At 42.1% G+C, this 15,311-nt stretch overlaps 1 protein-coding gene across 3 annotated transcripts in view; it reads left to right on the top strand.

The window, feature by feature from the left end:
- LOC105567554 (neuronal acetylcholine receptor subunit alpha-7) overlaps positions 1-15,311 on the top strand; it is a 237,998-nt gene that overhangs the window by 151,765 nt on the left and 70,922 nt on the right. For all 3 annotated transcript variants that reach the window (XR_001009361.1, XM_012022492.1, XM_012022494.1), the window contains exon 9: positions 11,214-11,300. Coding sequence is in view for 2 of the 3 variants with exons in the window: in XM_012022492.1 (XP_011877882.1) it covers positions 11,214-11,300 (87 nt within the window). In the remaining variant the exon portion in view is untranslated. The remainder of the gene's footprint in view (positions 1-11,213; positions 11,301-15,311) is intronic.

Here is a 15,311-nt window from a genome sequence, read left to right on the forward strand (position 1 = left end):
AAAATCGCAATGTCTATGGGCACCTTTGACGTCTCACGGGCTTATACGTCCACGTTTACATTTACGAAGAGTCGTTCGAGGAAGAGTGCCGCGTGATTTGAATTTTGGATACGTCGGGCAACCAGTACATCGCGTTAGCGTGTAAGGGCGCGCTGCATGTTACATACGCGCGCGCCGTATCTCGACATGTAAACGCCGTCGGTGATGCATATTTTAGCGGCTCGGGCGGAATAAGCCTCTCTCGAACGACTCCTTTGGTCCTGCAACGTTGGTAGACTATGTGAAATATTACGCGCGCGTTTCCTCCACCGAGCCCACGGATGAGCGCCGCGCACTCCAACTGGCCGGTGGTATCGATAGAAGTTTGACGTACTCTCTGTTCGGACACGCGCGTCCGTGGACATCTCCATTTCAACAAAATGTCCACGTTGACGTTGATGTGTTAAATCCGTCGGGAGTGACAAGTTATTAGCCGTGGAGGGTCGAAGGATTCATAATTCCAAGTGGTCTATCAATCGAGAGAGTCGAACAGTCGACCCGAGCACCGCGATAATACCGAGCTCCTCAATTATTCAGGGGTTAACACACGAATAACCGGCAGCGATCGCGCCTCTCCGCCGCCGGGGCTCTCTCACCTTACACCAAACCGCCGAATCAACTGCATAAAATGACATCCGCGCCCTCGTGAATATTCACGAGGCACACCGGCAGATCCAATCTCCGGCTCTCGATAGCGCATCGGGAAGAGTCGCCGTCTCTTCCCGTTCAAGATTTTGACGCGCCAGAGATAATGGGGCTCCTCCCCGCGGGGTGCTCCGCGCGATTCTCCTATAAGATTGCGCTGGAACCGCACGCCGCCGGAATCGGCCACAGAGCCGAGGACCAGAACACTCCGATCGTTTCCACCAATCGATCTTTCGTTCCTATTAACTCTTCCACGTCTCATGAATCCTCCGTCGGCAGTCGATTATTATTCTTTTTTTACTTTTTTTTTTGGGTTGATTGTCTCGCGTGCGACTCTGCTTTCAATCAGGCTTTCCAAACACGCCGCAACGGGCGTGTATAATTCTCGTCTTGTGTCCGAAGCAATCGACGGGGCTCGATAAAATCGGGCGAGACATCAAAGCGGGGGATATTAGAGAACCGTTTCGCCAATGTATCGACTCCGATTGCAAACTGGTTTCACAATGTATGGCGTATATGTACCTTACCCTGTATACGTATCCATCCGTCGGCGTACGTGACTGTCGTAGTGACTCGCAGTCCGAATTGTCAATTCTCGATACGCTCTCGATACTTTCTCACTTATCGTTAATATTACGTGGGAGCCTCCCGTTATTTTTCACGTGGTATTAGTCGGAAATGTACCACTGTAATTATGATGGAGCCATTACGAAATTCGTATCAAGTTCCTCGGCAGCATCTGTCATATTTAGGAGAACTTCCGAAAGCTGTGGCAATTACCGGGGGATATCTCTGTGCAGGGATGCCATATTTTTCCATTAATTTTTCCTCGGCGACCCCGAAATCACCTGGAACCGCTCCCGATACACGAAGACGTGTTACGTAAACGTAACATCTTGTACTTTACGATGCAACTTAATTGTCAAATGCGACAGATCGTCACACAAAAGAACGCGTCGACACGTATTCTTATTATTGCGTTACTTTTTGTATTACATCGCTTTCTATACCTTGATCAAGTATTGCGAGTGACAGTCTCACTTCGACAAGTCATTTCGCATGAAACCGTGGCCGGTTTTGAGAAACGACTTTCTCGTTCGTCGTTCGCGGGAATTGAATTGAAATTTCCCTGTGGTGCTTCGGGAAAGCGACAACCCGGAATCGATGTCGAGACCGATTCGTAGCGTCGCCGTCAATGTCATCGCCCTCGTGTTCGAGGTTGTTCTCGACAAACGTTATGGTGTTACGGCGTCGGAGACGATCTGGACGCGCAGTGCACTCTCTTTACGTCGCGCATTATTTTCGGTAACTCGCAAAACGCACGAAAATATTCCCTCTCAGCACTCTGTAGCCTTCACGAAGAGTGCCAAGTGCCGAATTCAATATTATCCCGCGTGTAAATGTCGATTCAAGTTCGAAACTTTATCGGCCGTTACATTAGGCTTTATTGTGACATCAATGAGTTTCGATTACGCTATAAATGAAATTATGAAGCAAGAGAAGAAATTTGCAACTTCCGACTTTTCCCCTGAGACGTTCGATCGAGACGCGGATTATACAAGATGTTCCAGAACCATTAACCTTAATTAATTCTTTGACCAACTTGGAGTAGATTTTCCTTTAAGTGAAATGTCGAGGCATTAATATTGCCCGAACTGTAAGATGGAAAGTAGAATGCTTTTTGTGCGATTAAATAATGTAATCTTATCGTCTAAATTTTCCGCCAAATTATTTTCATAGAATTTTATAGTCCAGCAATTATGAAGATACACAGTGTGTGTGTGTGTGTGTGTGAGCTGATAATGATCATTATTTTCTCCGACCGAAAAAAGTTCAGTATACGTATAGTATATCTCTTCATTAAATCAACTGTCGTTAAAATTAAAATCGGATATTGCGCGCGATAAATGTATATTCAAATTTGCGTTAATACCTCTTGACGAAAATGCGACATGGTAAAAACTATAAATGTACGATCGAATGAGAGATTCTTCATAACGAACGCTATTGCGTTAGAAATTGACAATATTATTATTCAGCATCGTGTAATTTTTTGAGGTAGATAAAAAACAATTCGGTCATTCTGTCAATGGAAGAGACAAGAAGTGAATCATATATCCCGTATAAAAATGTATAAAAACACAATGTACACGCGAATGCGGATAACGCTCGCATGCGCGCGGTGTGTTTTCACGCCTCCGCGATCTATAGAGATACCGGACAAAAGCTAGGCAAATTATTATCTCTGCGAGCTTATGTTTATTTAACCACAATAGATAAATCTCGCTGTTTGCGGCGATCTGCCTCTCTCGAAAGTGCGCCGCTCGCTCTCTTCTAACATTCTCTCTTTATTTCTATACTCTCGTTTATGTAAACGTGAACTGATCTTGGACACATTGTCAATCGTTATCCGCGACCTAGTAATCATACTAAATAAACGCCATAACGCAAGTGCTCGGCGAGCTTACGGTGCGTGCAATTTGTGCTTGACGTTGTCGACTATGGCAAGTTACAGTAGAGCCTGGCATTGCAACGGCTGTGTGCAAGGTACCTCATTATCACGTGTCATACTTCATAGGGTAGTTCCGGGATATTACAACGACGAAATACGCTCACGTCCATGCACATGCATTGTGCGAGCGTTGCTTAATCCTTAGTCATTTGCTAAGCACTAACGATATCTCCTGTTTCTTGCTAATTTCAATGATAATTAAAACCATACACAATCTATTTGCACAAAGTTCAACACGGGTCCCCGTAATTCAATCCGATCGATTCAACACTTCCGTTATAGAGACCGGCTATCATTCATCGAGTTGAAAGTAAATTTCAGAGTTTCAGAGCGATTTTTACCCAAACGCTCGTTGCGTGTTGTAAACTCGGTACCGTAAGAATTAAACGAAAATAATTACACGTTGGTCTTAATTTAGAGCTGGAGCTTCTTCTTTTTTCCGTAATTTAATAATAGCCCATCTCAAGGGTCACCAAGTGAAACCTAGAAACCGAGAGACTCGGCGCTGACTTTATCTTAGGTGGATTCGATAGCACTTGCCGCCTTATTAAGGATTCTAGTGACGTACTGTCGCACTCTTTCGCAAAGTTTCCCTACGCTGCGCCGGATAGATGAGAAGTCGTGAGTGAGAAAGAAGACGCGAATAACTTTTGCGCTACGCAGCCGCTGTCGTTAATCCCACGGGATTATCTTCACGTGCGCGCCGACGCAATTTCCGGTGACGATGTCATTAGAGTGAACGAGTAACTTCTTCGATGCCGACTGGCACTCTCAACTTTTGGTGTGCACGCTCTTACCTCTACAACCGCCGATTTCGGACGTGCCGTGTCTGACATTTTAGGGAATTGCTCTGGCAGCGCAAAATTTTTCGACGATAACAAATTAATACGATTCACAGAATTCGCACATTCATGCGTTCAATATGTTAATTAATATCCGCGGAAGATCGCGCATTTCTAGTCATTCGACAAATACAGGAGAAAAATTAAGATTGGCCGAGTTTTAAAGGCGCTCATTCGCGAACCTTTTCTCTGAATTATTCTAATTTCGTGTCTCGGCCCTATTTTACACTTTACAATTCTCCGAAGAGAAGCGTATATAGATTTCCTTAAACTTAATTTCCTTCCTTGCGATTCGAGGTATTCTGCGGTGCTTAACATCCCAAGAATCTAATTTGTACGAACGATGTATCACGAAAATTAAATGAGCAAGTGGGTCTTGAAAATTATTGTAATTACCTTTACCGTGCCGCATGATGTAAATGCGTGAAAGCTCAAACATACGCAATCTAATTTTAATTCCGTAAAAATAATCCGCCTGAATTTCGCCAAGAGGGCAAACATGTATTACTCGTTCTTTTAATGCGGACATTAATCCTTTTAATGTTGATGTTATCTGTAATACAATAAACCGTTAATTCTAAGTACTTTGCATTCTGCAAAGTACTTGGCGCGATACAAGTGTAATAGCGCTCCGCGTAAAAGCGCGCACGCAACGCGATGGACAATATTATACCCTTCGGGAGACCAATAAAGCGTCAACGTCCGCGACCCAGTTACAAAATTTTTACTTGGAAAATCTGTGGCAATTTCAACCGCAGCTGTCAAGCGTCGCTTTATGAAACCGGTGAAGTAAATCCCGGTGTCGCAAAGACGGGAGTTATGACGGGTGAAACCGGCAGGGGTGCAATCCACTGATGGGTTTTCCGACGGAGCGACCGAAACTCTCGCGGTATCTTTTTACAGCACTCTCCTTATTTCCTCACCTCTGTCCCATTGTTTCCGCCTCGTCTTCGGATCTCCTTTTGTCTTCGACAAGCCTTTTGCCATTGTTGCCTCACGTTATTCGCTCTCTTTGACGTTCGGTTGGGCGCGCGCTTTAAGATCCAAGTAAGATATTACTGCCATTTAAGTTGCAAGAACCTCGTTTTTCTCTGGCCGAAAATTCTAGCAACTCGGTAAAATAGTCAAGACCGCGAAAACGATGCTTCGGGATTTCCTTGTCCGAGTAGAAAAATCACCGATTACTTGCTAATGTTCGGCCAGATCATATTACGTTATAAATTATGCTAACGAATTAAAACCGTAACTAAATGAAACCATAAATTTCACGTTAACACACATTCGGATCGCCTCTTGACATTTTCAATATTATAATAATTTTTACAATACTTATACATTATAAAGATCTGTAACTCGCTTTACATAATAATTTGTAACACGCACAGTAATGCGCTTCGAGCGGCTTTTTACCGAGAAATTTTCGCCGTGTACATTCGATTTATCAAAAAGTTCCATTTCTCCTCGCCCTAAACCACATTTTCCTGCTTCTGGACATCTATCTCCTCCATCCCGTAATTAATCATTGGCGAAGTCCAGGATATCTTTCGTGGATCCGCTCTAACGTCCGACAGAACTTTCCCTCGCGAGGATCACACGAGGATTAGGGGACTTTGGAACTTTCGATGGTTCACGTCACATTTATCTCGGAAATGTCGATACACCCTGGCCATTACAAATTTCGGAGCATCGATAATGATTGCCACATGTATAAACCTACGCGAATCTGCCCTGCGACGTCCGTTGACTCATAACTTTCATAAGACGGAAGCTAAATACGAGAACGTATTAAGATATTTGTATACTAAACGTTGGCGTAAGAGAATCTTAACTTTGCACGATGAACATTCGTTGAAGTTCTCGTAGCGCTTAGAAGGATACTTGATTTTATGGATACTCGATGTACGAAAATATTTGTATTATCAAACGTTGGCGTAATTTAATCTTAAATTTGTATAACAAACAAGTCATTGAGATTTCTGTAGCGCTTAGAAGGACACTTGATTTTCCATCGAACTGTCAATTAACAATATAAAGCGGCATCATTGCAAAATTACGCAAACACTTCTGAACGCTCTGAAATGTGGGTTCTCTTAACAACAATACCGCGTCAACTACACTTGATTATGCTTAAAAATGCGCGCGAACGAAATTTACATAACATCACGCCGCTATAAATTCCGAAGGGGCGGAGGAGAGGGAGGGGGGGAGGTAGCTCCGTTGTAGCCGCTCGCGAATTTCATTAACCGGATAAATGCGAGAGAAATGCGTGCGTTGCGCTGCTAACCCGCCCTTGTTGAAGGCTGTGTTTGATTGAACATTATCATGACAAAGGGCGCGACGTGGGTGTCCATGTAACCGTTCTGCCTCACTCTCTTGCCAACAATCGCGATGTCTTTCATATAAGAATATAACTGAACATAAGAATATAACAAAATTAAGCGTAAGAGAAAGAGAAAGAAATTTTCACACACACGCACATGCGCGCGCGCATTGTGTGTATGCACATATCCTGCAGAATTGCATACATTTTTTTTATGACATACTTTGAGTTTTTCAAGGAGAGCTTTTGAAAAATAGGATGATAAAATTTACGGGAAAGAGAAATGTATACATAAATACAAATACAAACGTGATAGAATGGGTAACTGTGCAAAATGAACCAAGAATAAAATGTACAACGCGAATCTGTCTATGTACAATACAAGGTTGCAAAAAGAGTGCAAACAATCTGTAAGTGAATATAGCAGAACAGTAGCCTATCTACAAACTTGAATAGCGATGGTAAGAATGAATACCGAGAGATGCCTGACATTCCCCAAAGGCATCATCTTATTCGAGAACAGGTGAGCGTTTCGTGCACCGTCTCGCAAGGAGTGAAAATTCCATTAAGACTGGTTGCACGATTCCCGCGGCGGTTATAACACTTGTTACGCGAGAGTATGAGAAATCGGATGAGAAATCAACTAGAATGAAGCTGTAGTGAAAAGTCTACAAAGTCGCACTTTTTTTGCGATTTATTGTGATCAGGCGGAACGCGACGCGAGTCTTGCAAACTTGTTGTGTGGTAAATTTCAAAAGCTCACATTGTAAGTAAAAGGCAAATGTTGTGCCATTCTGAAATAGAAAAGTTGGCATTCGGGAAGTATTGTGGAAGATCCTTGGAAAGTTAATAATTATTTAAACAAACGGGTAGAGAGCGGCTATTTCGCTCAGTTGAAGAAAAAAAATCAGATTAAAAATGTTCGAGACAGGCAGAGACTTTTCAATTTTCAGGATAAAAAGAGGCTTTTCGAGTCGAGGCTTTTTGACTCTTTTGTTTCGAAAATTTTTGTCCGAATTTTTCTTTAACCGAGAGAAACAATCCCGCTTTGCCCTGCGACTCATATCTCTTTTGACGCTAAGGAATGTTGGCTGTCTCTACGTTGACTGTTCCGTATTCTTTACATTTAGGCAAACGGCAGCAACACGCTGCATACATAAATTTAACAGAGAAAACTACTGCAAAAAAATTGTTACCCCAGTGCCAGAGCCACGAAGCGCTCTGAATCTACTTTAACTCGTTATGTGAGAAATTTATCATTGTTTTTTCTAGCCGGTATATCGACTAGAAGAATTTTGGCACATAATCTTGTTTTCCCAGTATTTGCATGAATAAGCTTCTCTATACATAAGCATTACACACCATTTCGCATAAATGTACGATGGTCGTGACTTGCAATAGTTGGTTTAGCAAACATTTCTCTGGCACATTTAAAGGGAACAAGTCACTCGCCGGCAAAATTAATGAACGTCTTTCTATAATAGCAAACAAGAAATGCAATTCAATATTTTAATGACTGTAATCTTGAAGAGCCAAACAATGAAGCTATTATACGTAAATTCATAACGAAATAAAACTTATGGAACTAAAATTTAATATATAGTGCCTAAATATCTTTCAATTATACAACGATCGGCATGATACGATACAAAAGCAGTTATCAGTATGCAGAAAATTTCTTTCTTACTCGAATATAAGAGAATGGAATCTTTCACCTTATAATTATTTTCAGCAATCTTTCTACTTTCTATCAGCAAACTTCCACGTCTCTAAAATAATAATCTATTTTTTACGACGCATCAGCGTGAAAGCAGCTCATACGATTAGCGTTTCTCGCACAAGTTTCTCGGATGGTTTCGAAAAAGTATCGATCGCGCACGCGTTCCGGTATTCCAGCGAGCGCTCGAGGTCTAATAGCAAGGAACTAATTGGTCAGCCTTCCTCAAGCTCCGCGCCTTCCCCCGCTGACCGACAACCCCCGATGTTATTGGCGGTTTGCCATCCACCGCGGACGCACCTTGTCGCGGTTTACATCCGTCGATCTCATCGAAATACGGTGCTCTCATTCGATCGTATCTCACTTAAACGTACTATTAAACGAATTAAAACGCAAGTGAAGGCTACAAAGAAGAACTTGTTTCCGACTTTAGATACCATTAAAGGGAAAGTTTCTCGATTTACGATCTCGAAATGCTGACACTACAGCCTCGCGAGACTTCTGATAATTTACGTTTTTAAATAATTGGATATACAAAGAAATACTCATTTATGCTGTTCTCTTCTCTACTTCCCATTTTTCCGCCCATCAAATAAAGCCAGTATTGTGCAGTCGATTTTAAGTATCATTAAAGAAAAGATTCCTCGACTTACACGATCTCGAACTGTTGACGTAGCAGCCTCGCGGGACCTCTGATAAATTTTGTGCTTTTAGATAATTGAACATATCTTTAAAAACGCTTAATTTTTTTCTCCCTCTACTTCCAATTTTTTCATTTATCGAATAAAGTCGGGATTGCGCAGCCAATTTAAAATATCATTAAAAAAATTCTTCGACTTACCATTATGAATATTGAATTATAATTATCGAAATGTTGGCGTTGCAATCTCGCGAGACTTCTGATAAATTTTGTGCTTTTAGATAATTGAACATATCTTTAAAAACGCTTTATTTCTCTCTCTCTACTTCCAATTTCTTCATTCATCGAATAAAGTCGGGATTGTGCAGCAGATTTAAAAGATCATTAAAAAAATTCTTCGATTTACGATTACGAATATCGAATTATAATTATTGAAATGTTGCAGTCTCGCAAGGCTTCTGATAAATTTTTTTCCTAGATAATTAAATATATATCTTTAATAAATGACCTTAAAGAAATGTTTTTTTATTGCTTCTACTTTTTTATCAATCACGTAATATGTGTAATATCTGTAATTGTTTACTCGTCGATTGCTCACGGCACAGATGCGCGCGTTTCTAATTAACTTGGTCGATTGCGACGAGATTCGTACCCGAAGCATCACGACGAACGCGTCGCATATTTCATACTTTCTGATTTGCGAGCGACAATTTAATGGCTACGACGATTCATCGACTAACAGAATGAGTCCACTATGCTCCATAGCAGAGTTTCATGTAACTTAACTACGTATACATGCATCAAGCTTAATGACTCATTGTCAAGTCCCCTCGCGCTTCCAAGAGCCATCGTAATGCTCCGAACTTGGTGAGTTAACTCGCAACATCACGGTTTGTTGATTTTGTTCAAGGAATATTACGTGATCTCTCAGGTACTTACTGTTACCAAACTGAACAGAAGCAGGTTATTAACAAAAATGTAATAGGGCCCGATTATCCTTAATTAGTTGTCTTTTTACGCAGTAACGATATTCTCTCTATAACAGTGAAGTTATACTTTCTTACACCAACACAAGCGATTCAATAAATATATAAAATATACCAGGATAGGCTAATTTTTCAATGATTCCACGTAACTTTTGATATCTTGGCATGTTCTGTGAAAAGTCTCCAAGGATCATAAACATTACATGACTATTTCCGCAAATTTTAATATTTAATAATAAAATATTTTACCAAACTAATATGTGATCACTGAAAAAGTATAGTATTGCCTAAAAGTGCGAAATGTTACGTTCTACGAAGGTTACATTTATACCGTTGTTTCTATGCCGTACCCTGCACAGAGTAATAATTCTTCAATTAGCATTCGTTTATGATACCGAGTTCTTAATCGAATTACCCGGTTCTCCATGAATTCATATGACAATTCGAGTCCCACCCGACCCAATCAGTTTGCGGTCGAACTGTCCGTTTCACGCGGACGAGAGTTGTCAATCGCTCGTAGAAGTTCCCAATTCTGGAGAGGAGCGGCAAGATAATCGAATTTTGCTGGTCACTTTGAAGGCTGTTACGCAGTAATGGAGTTGCCGGCGACTTAGGGAGATTCACCAAAGTCGCCTAACGTTGCGGATCCTCGCGGCACACCCGCGCGCTGCGTTCGTTACACGTTCCGAACTTTACGAGCTAATCCTACCCTTGGAAACCCTGCCGGGGGCGAGTAGAATCTACATGGGATACACGGGATTCGATTGTTCGCGGTCGTCCACACTTAATCATGCGAGCGAGCTCACGGACATGTCTTCTCGAATGTTTGCGCAGAGTCGCGTAATTCGCGCGGTCATCGCACGGATTCTATCGGATCATTCCCGACATTCCCCCATCGTCATTAACATCACGTTGTAATCAGCGAGTTCTAGCTCGTCTACAAATCAGTCACTCGTACACTGACGCAGCGGGTTCTCGTTATTTTTCTCTCGTCGCACTTTCAGCGAGACTGTTGGGGATTTATGTGTGACGTACATTATTCTCCACGCGTAACTACAGGTACAATATAGCCGTAAGGAATGCGACAAATAGTTGTGGGAGAAGGTAAATATTACATTTTCACGTTTACAGTAGTAGGATCACATCATTTAACCTACCTACGCACTTCTCCATGATCGAAAACATGGAGACGTCATGGTAATCCATAGATCGCATCTCAGAGCGAGCTGGACTCGCAATACAGCGCTGTCAATCGGTAGATCACGATACGTGAGTGCGAGTCAGCGAATTTGAGATGAAACGCAGAAGTCCGAGCGTATGACTCGAGCTGACTTACGTCACTCGGTGGAAACAAAAGTGATCGTACGCACGATTGATCTCGATAGCCTCCCAGGCGTCAACGGCCTAATGAGCGCTAAAATCTAAATCTAGGTGCCCTAGAGATCCAAGGTAGCACGTTAAGCCCGCGCGTTGCGACGCAGTGTTGATGTTTAATTTTTTGGACCTGTTCAGGAGTGACCATTCTGCTGTCGCTGACAGTTTTCCTGAACCTCGTGGCAGAAAGCATGCCGACGACTTCGGACGCTGTCCCTTTAATAGGTACCTATGATTGTCAACCAACGGTAACTCGCATCTGGCAAGCGTGTTTTTACAGTATCTGTACATACATTCGTATGTGTATATATCCGTGGAACGCGGAGGGCGCGCCGCGATATATCATCTGACGATGGCCGTATTTATTTAACCATTACTCATATTGACAATATACGTTACTAGCGATGAAATACCATAAATTATATACAAATGTCAGGTGGAATGAATAAACAGACTCAATTATTCTTCCATTTGCTGTCGGAAAGGCACTCGACTCGGAATAAGTGAATCGTTAATAATTTCAAAGCAACATCGCACCAAAGGTTCCACTTAAGCCTTTTAATTAATCGCCCGGTGGATGATACACCGGCGCGCCCTGTAAGTGTACCTTCGCCTGTTTTTTTTTTGCGCAATTCCTAGAAAACCTACGACGAAATAACCAAACAAGTAAGGTGGAAAAACGAAGACGACGGATTACAAAGGTAGTCTAGAATGGCAAGTGGATCGGTCCTATCGTTCGGATAATGAACGCTCGAAGGCAAGCTCGCGGATCAGGCGCACCGAAAAGGGCAGCTCGAATTGCTTCTCGAAAGAGCTAGCGTGTTCGGGCGACCTATCGCGCTCGAGCAGCTCGGAAACGCGGTGGAAAAATAAAAGATCGCCGTGGGAGTCAGGATTATACGTTTCCCAAGAGTCGATAGTTTCCTCCATTCTCTGCCCTATCTCTCAGGACTTATTATCCCGTATTCCGTCCCTAATTTCTTCTCGGCCCAGGGTCACGCTTAATTTAGCGTAACTGCGTTATCTCTGCGCGAGATAGGGTACTTTTCTAAAACCGCGCGCCGGCAGCCGCGCGGAAAGTTGGAGTCATCAATCTCCACGTTTGTTTCGCGAAAATTATTCGTGTCGCGAGGTCGTACAAGTCCCGCGATTATGAACCGCGATCCTGTTTTATTTCGACGTGACGGGACGCTGCTCCACGGGCGCATATCGCACGAAGAATACAGCTTCCTGTCACGGCGATTCCGAAGTGTATGCCGCGCGTGTAAGTCGCGCTAGTGTAGAGCGTCGAGAATGTCGCGGAGGATCACGTGGATCAACGCTAAAAGCTTCCAAATCCCACCACCGGTTTATCGCATTTTAGCGGTACAGATCCGCCTTCTCGTCGGAGAGTGATACGAGGAACATCCGATCTCTGTCGAGACTTCTAGCACATTAAGCTTGTCCAATTGAATTTTCCGTTTAAACTCGTCCAGATTCATATCTCAATTTTAATGGAAGAAAAATGTTTCTTTATCAAGAAATTCCAAGTCACGAGAAAAGGCGATTAAGCTTTTGCCAGCTCGTCTCAACATTCTTTCCCCTTACATCTTCTTCTCGGCGTAAGGGAACGAAAGTGCATCGCGAACAAGTGAGGAGACATAAAACGTTGGCAATTATTGTTTAAACGAATTCGTTCGATCTAAGCGGAGTTTAATGCAGACGGAGTGAACGATGCGCCTCGTCATGAGATTCTGGAATGTTCTCTCCCGATGGAAAAGCCTCTTCGAGGCATAAGCGGATTGACTGCGTATCGTAATATTTAGATTATCGCAATTAAGACCCTAAATGGGCCGTTCGTAGAGATCGTAAAATTGAAGCGATATCGCACGCGAATATACTTATGCCGCCGGAAACGGTCTGTCCAGCTAGACAATTACGCGCCCGGCCAACGCGCTCATTCACGAACGACAACACGGGACAGGCTCCCTAGGACCTTTATGTACAATTTTATTTCTATACTTGCATCGATGGTGACCGTTATGTCGGGATAGCAAGCAGTAAAGATGTGAATGTCAGAAATAAAATCCGGACAAACGAGCTGAACCGCGTTCCGCCGCGACGCCGGCGGGAGGGGCTAATAAAATAGATGACGAATTAGTTTTACGATCACAAAAGCGCCACGGTACATTGTCGTAAAATTAATTTCTACAATTACGAGGGGAGTTAAAGGGGACTTTGGAACGAGCCACGAGCGACATCGCGTTTATACACAGAAAGCACGCGATCGAGACACGAGGGCACTCACATCTTTGATTCTTGCTGCACCGAGTTAGTACGTTTAATTCCCGCGACGTGTCCCGAATGATTTGTTTCCAATATCTATGTATAATGAATTCGTTTTCCGATTTTTTTTTTACAATGTTCTAGGCTTTGACATCTTTTTACAATACGTAGAAATCACGTACTATATATACTGTTGTGTTATGTTTGCCATCTAAATGTCCCACACACAAATATAAACCTTTTAGTATTCGCCCTCAATAAACAGCGTGCTAACCGCCCACAAACTCGCAAGATAGTCTTAAATTCGGTGTAATTTGTCGTATTTCATGTTATTTTTGTTACTTCTCTGACTTAATGACAAACATTCTATGATGTACTTGATATTAGTAGCCAATTATATTACGACACTGTAAATTTAATTTAATGTTCTGCAAGAGTGAGATCAATCTTTCATAACATTTGCATAAGCTTCACCGATAAATTATCGAACAGCAACGAAACGTATAATCCTGATAATCCTGTAGCGTAAAAATGATCAACTCGCTTCGTTTAAAAGAGAAATATGAGAAATAATAATCAACGAACGATAGAAGCCGTTGAGATCATGTTGAAATTATGTTGAATTAACTCTTCTAGGGATTTATTTCTACCGAACGGCGGCGCATATTTCTAGTTACATGATGCAAAGTACGTTTAACGCGTAGGTTGAATTAACGCGCTTTTGCATTTAATTGCGTTAGCTGTACGCTCTATATATAGTCCTAGATTATCGCGAACAGGTGAGAATGAATATAAATATAGAATTCAAGAGATTCTCGGAATGTTTATTCAAGAAATTGTGATACACCTTTCACCTCTTAATTTTAACTTTAGCGTCGATTTAATTAACTCGATTTAATTCTAGTTGATATTTCCGTCTCTTTTTTTATATCGTACAATATTTCGAGCGCAACAAAAAAGGAAATTTCAACGTATCCAACCTAATTAGAGTTAACGCAACAGATTACAACAAATGTCGTTTCTTGCAACGATACGCGATACGAGAAAAATGGATCGATTTCCAGACGCTGCTCCTTTCTATTGTTCTACGAGAGGAAGAAGAAGAGGAACAAAAGAGTATCCCCCGACACACATATGCATACATGTGCATACACTCGATGCAATACACACGGGGAAATGTTCTCATTATGTATTTTCTTCCCTCTGGGAAAGAAAGTTTAATTAAAGTCCATGGCTGAGATAAATGCGCCGTGCGATGCATCTTAAAACAAACCATCATGAGAGCGGCACTGAACGCAAATTCGTTTAGATGCTATTTCGTTCCCGCGAAATGCCCTTTTCCACCCTTTTCAGGGCCATTCGACCATCCCACCGTTGTTCTATTTCCTTCAACGATTGAAAGTATCGTGGAGAATTACATCTTGTTGCGAAATTCTCTATTTGCTACATGGAACAAGAGCAACGGGGAAAGAGAGAGAAAGAGCAAGTGAGGGAAAAATGATCGTCAGCGATTTTCCGAAAGTCGAAATCGTTAAGGATTATTTCTACCACTCTTTAATTAGTGAAACCTCTTTAATTAGTGGCACGAGAAAATTAGCTTCTAGTTAGTGTTCAGCGAACGCTTTGATCTCACGTAGCCAATTCTGTCGCCTCGCGTCAAGCGAGATTCGGAAAGGTCTTTAATGAAAAAACCAGGTGACGTATCGATATTAACTGCTATTACTAATCGTACAATTCTCGATACGCATTGCGATCGACACTAGTCGAGCTTTATTTAACGGAGTTAATGACTCTCGTTCTATATTTCGTTATGTATCATTTAACTTTCATGTTCATTTAACTAACTCTATTTTATTGCAATCTTGCATACATAAAGAACTAGCAACAGATATCCTGGCATGTTCAGCAAAATTATTTGTGCCATCGTCTCTCTCCACAGTCCATTATACAGGGTGTTATGTAATACCCGCA

The sequence above is a fragment of the Vollenhovia emeryi genome, unplaced genomic scaffold (genome assembly GCF_000949405.1).
Source record: "Vollenhovia emeryi isolate VEMERY1.0 unplaced genomic scaffold, V.emery_V1.0 DF939136.1, whole genome shotgun sequence".
Lineage (NCBI taxonomy): Eukaryota > Metazoa > Arthropoda > Insecta > Hymenoptera > Formicidae > Vollenhovia > Vollenhovia emeryi.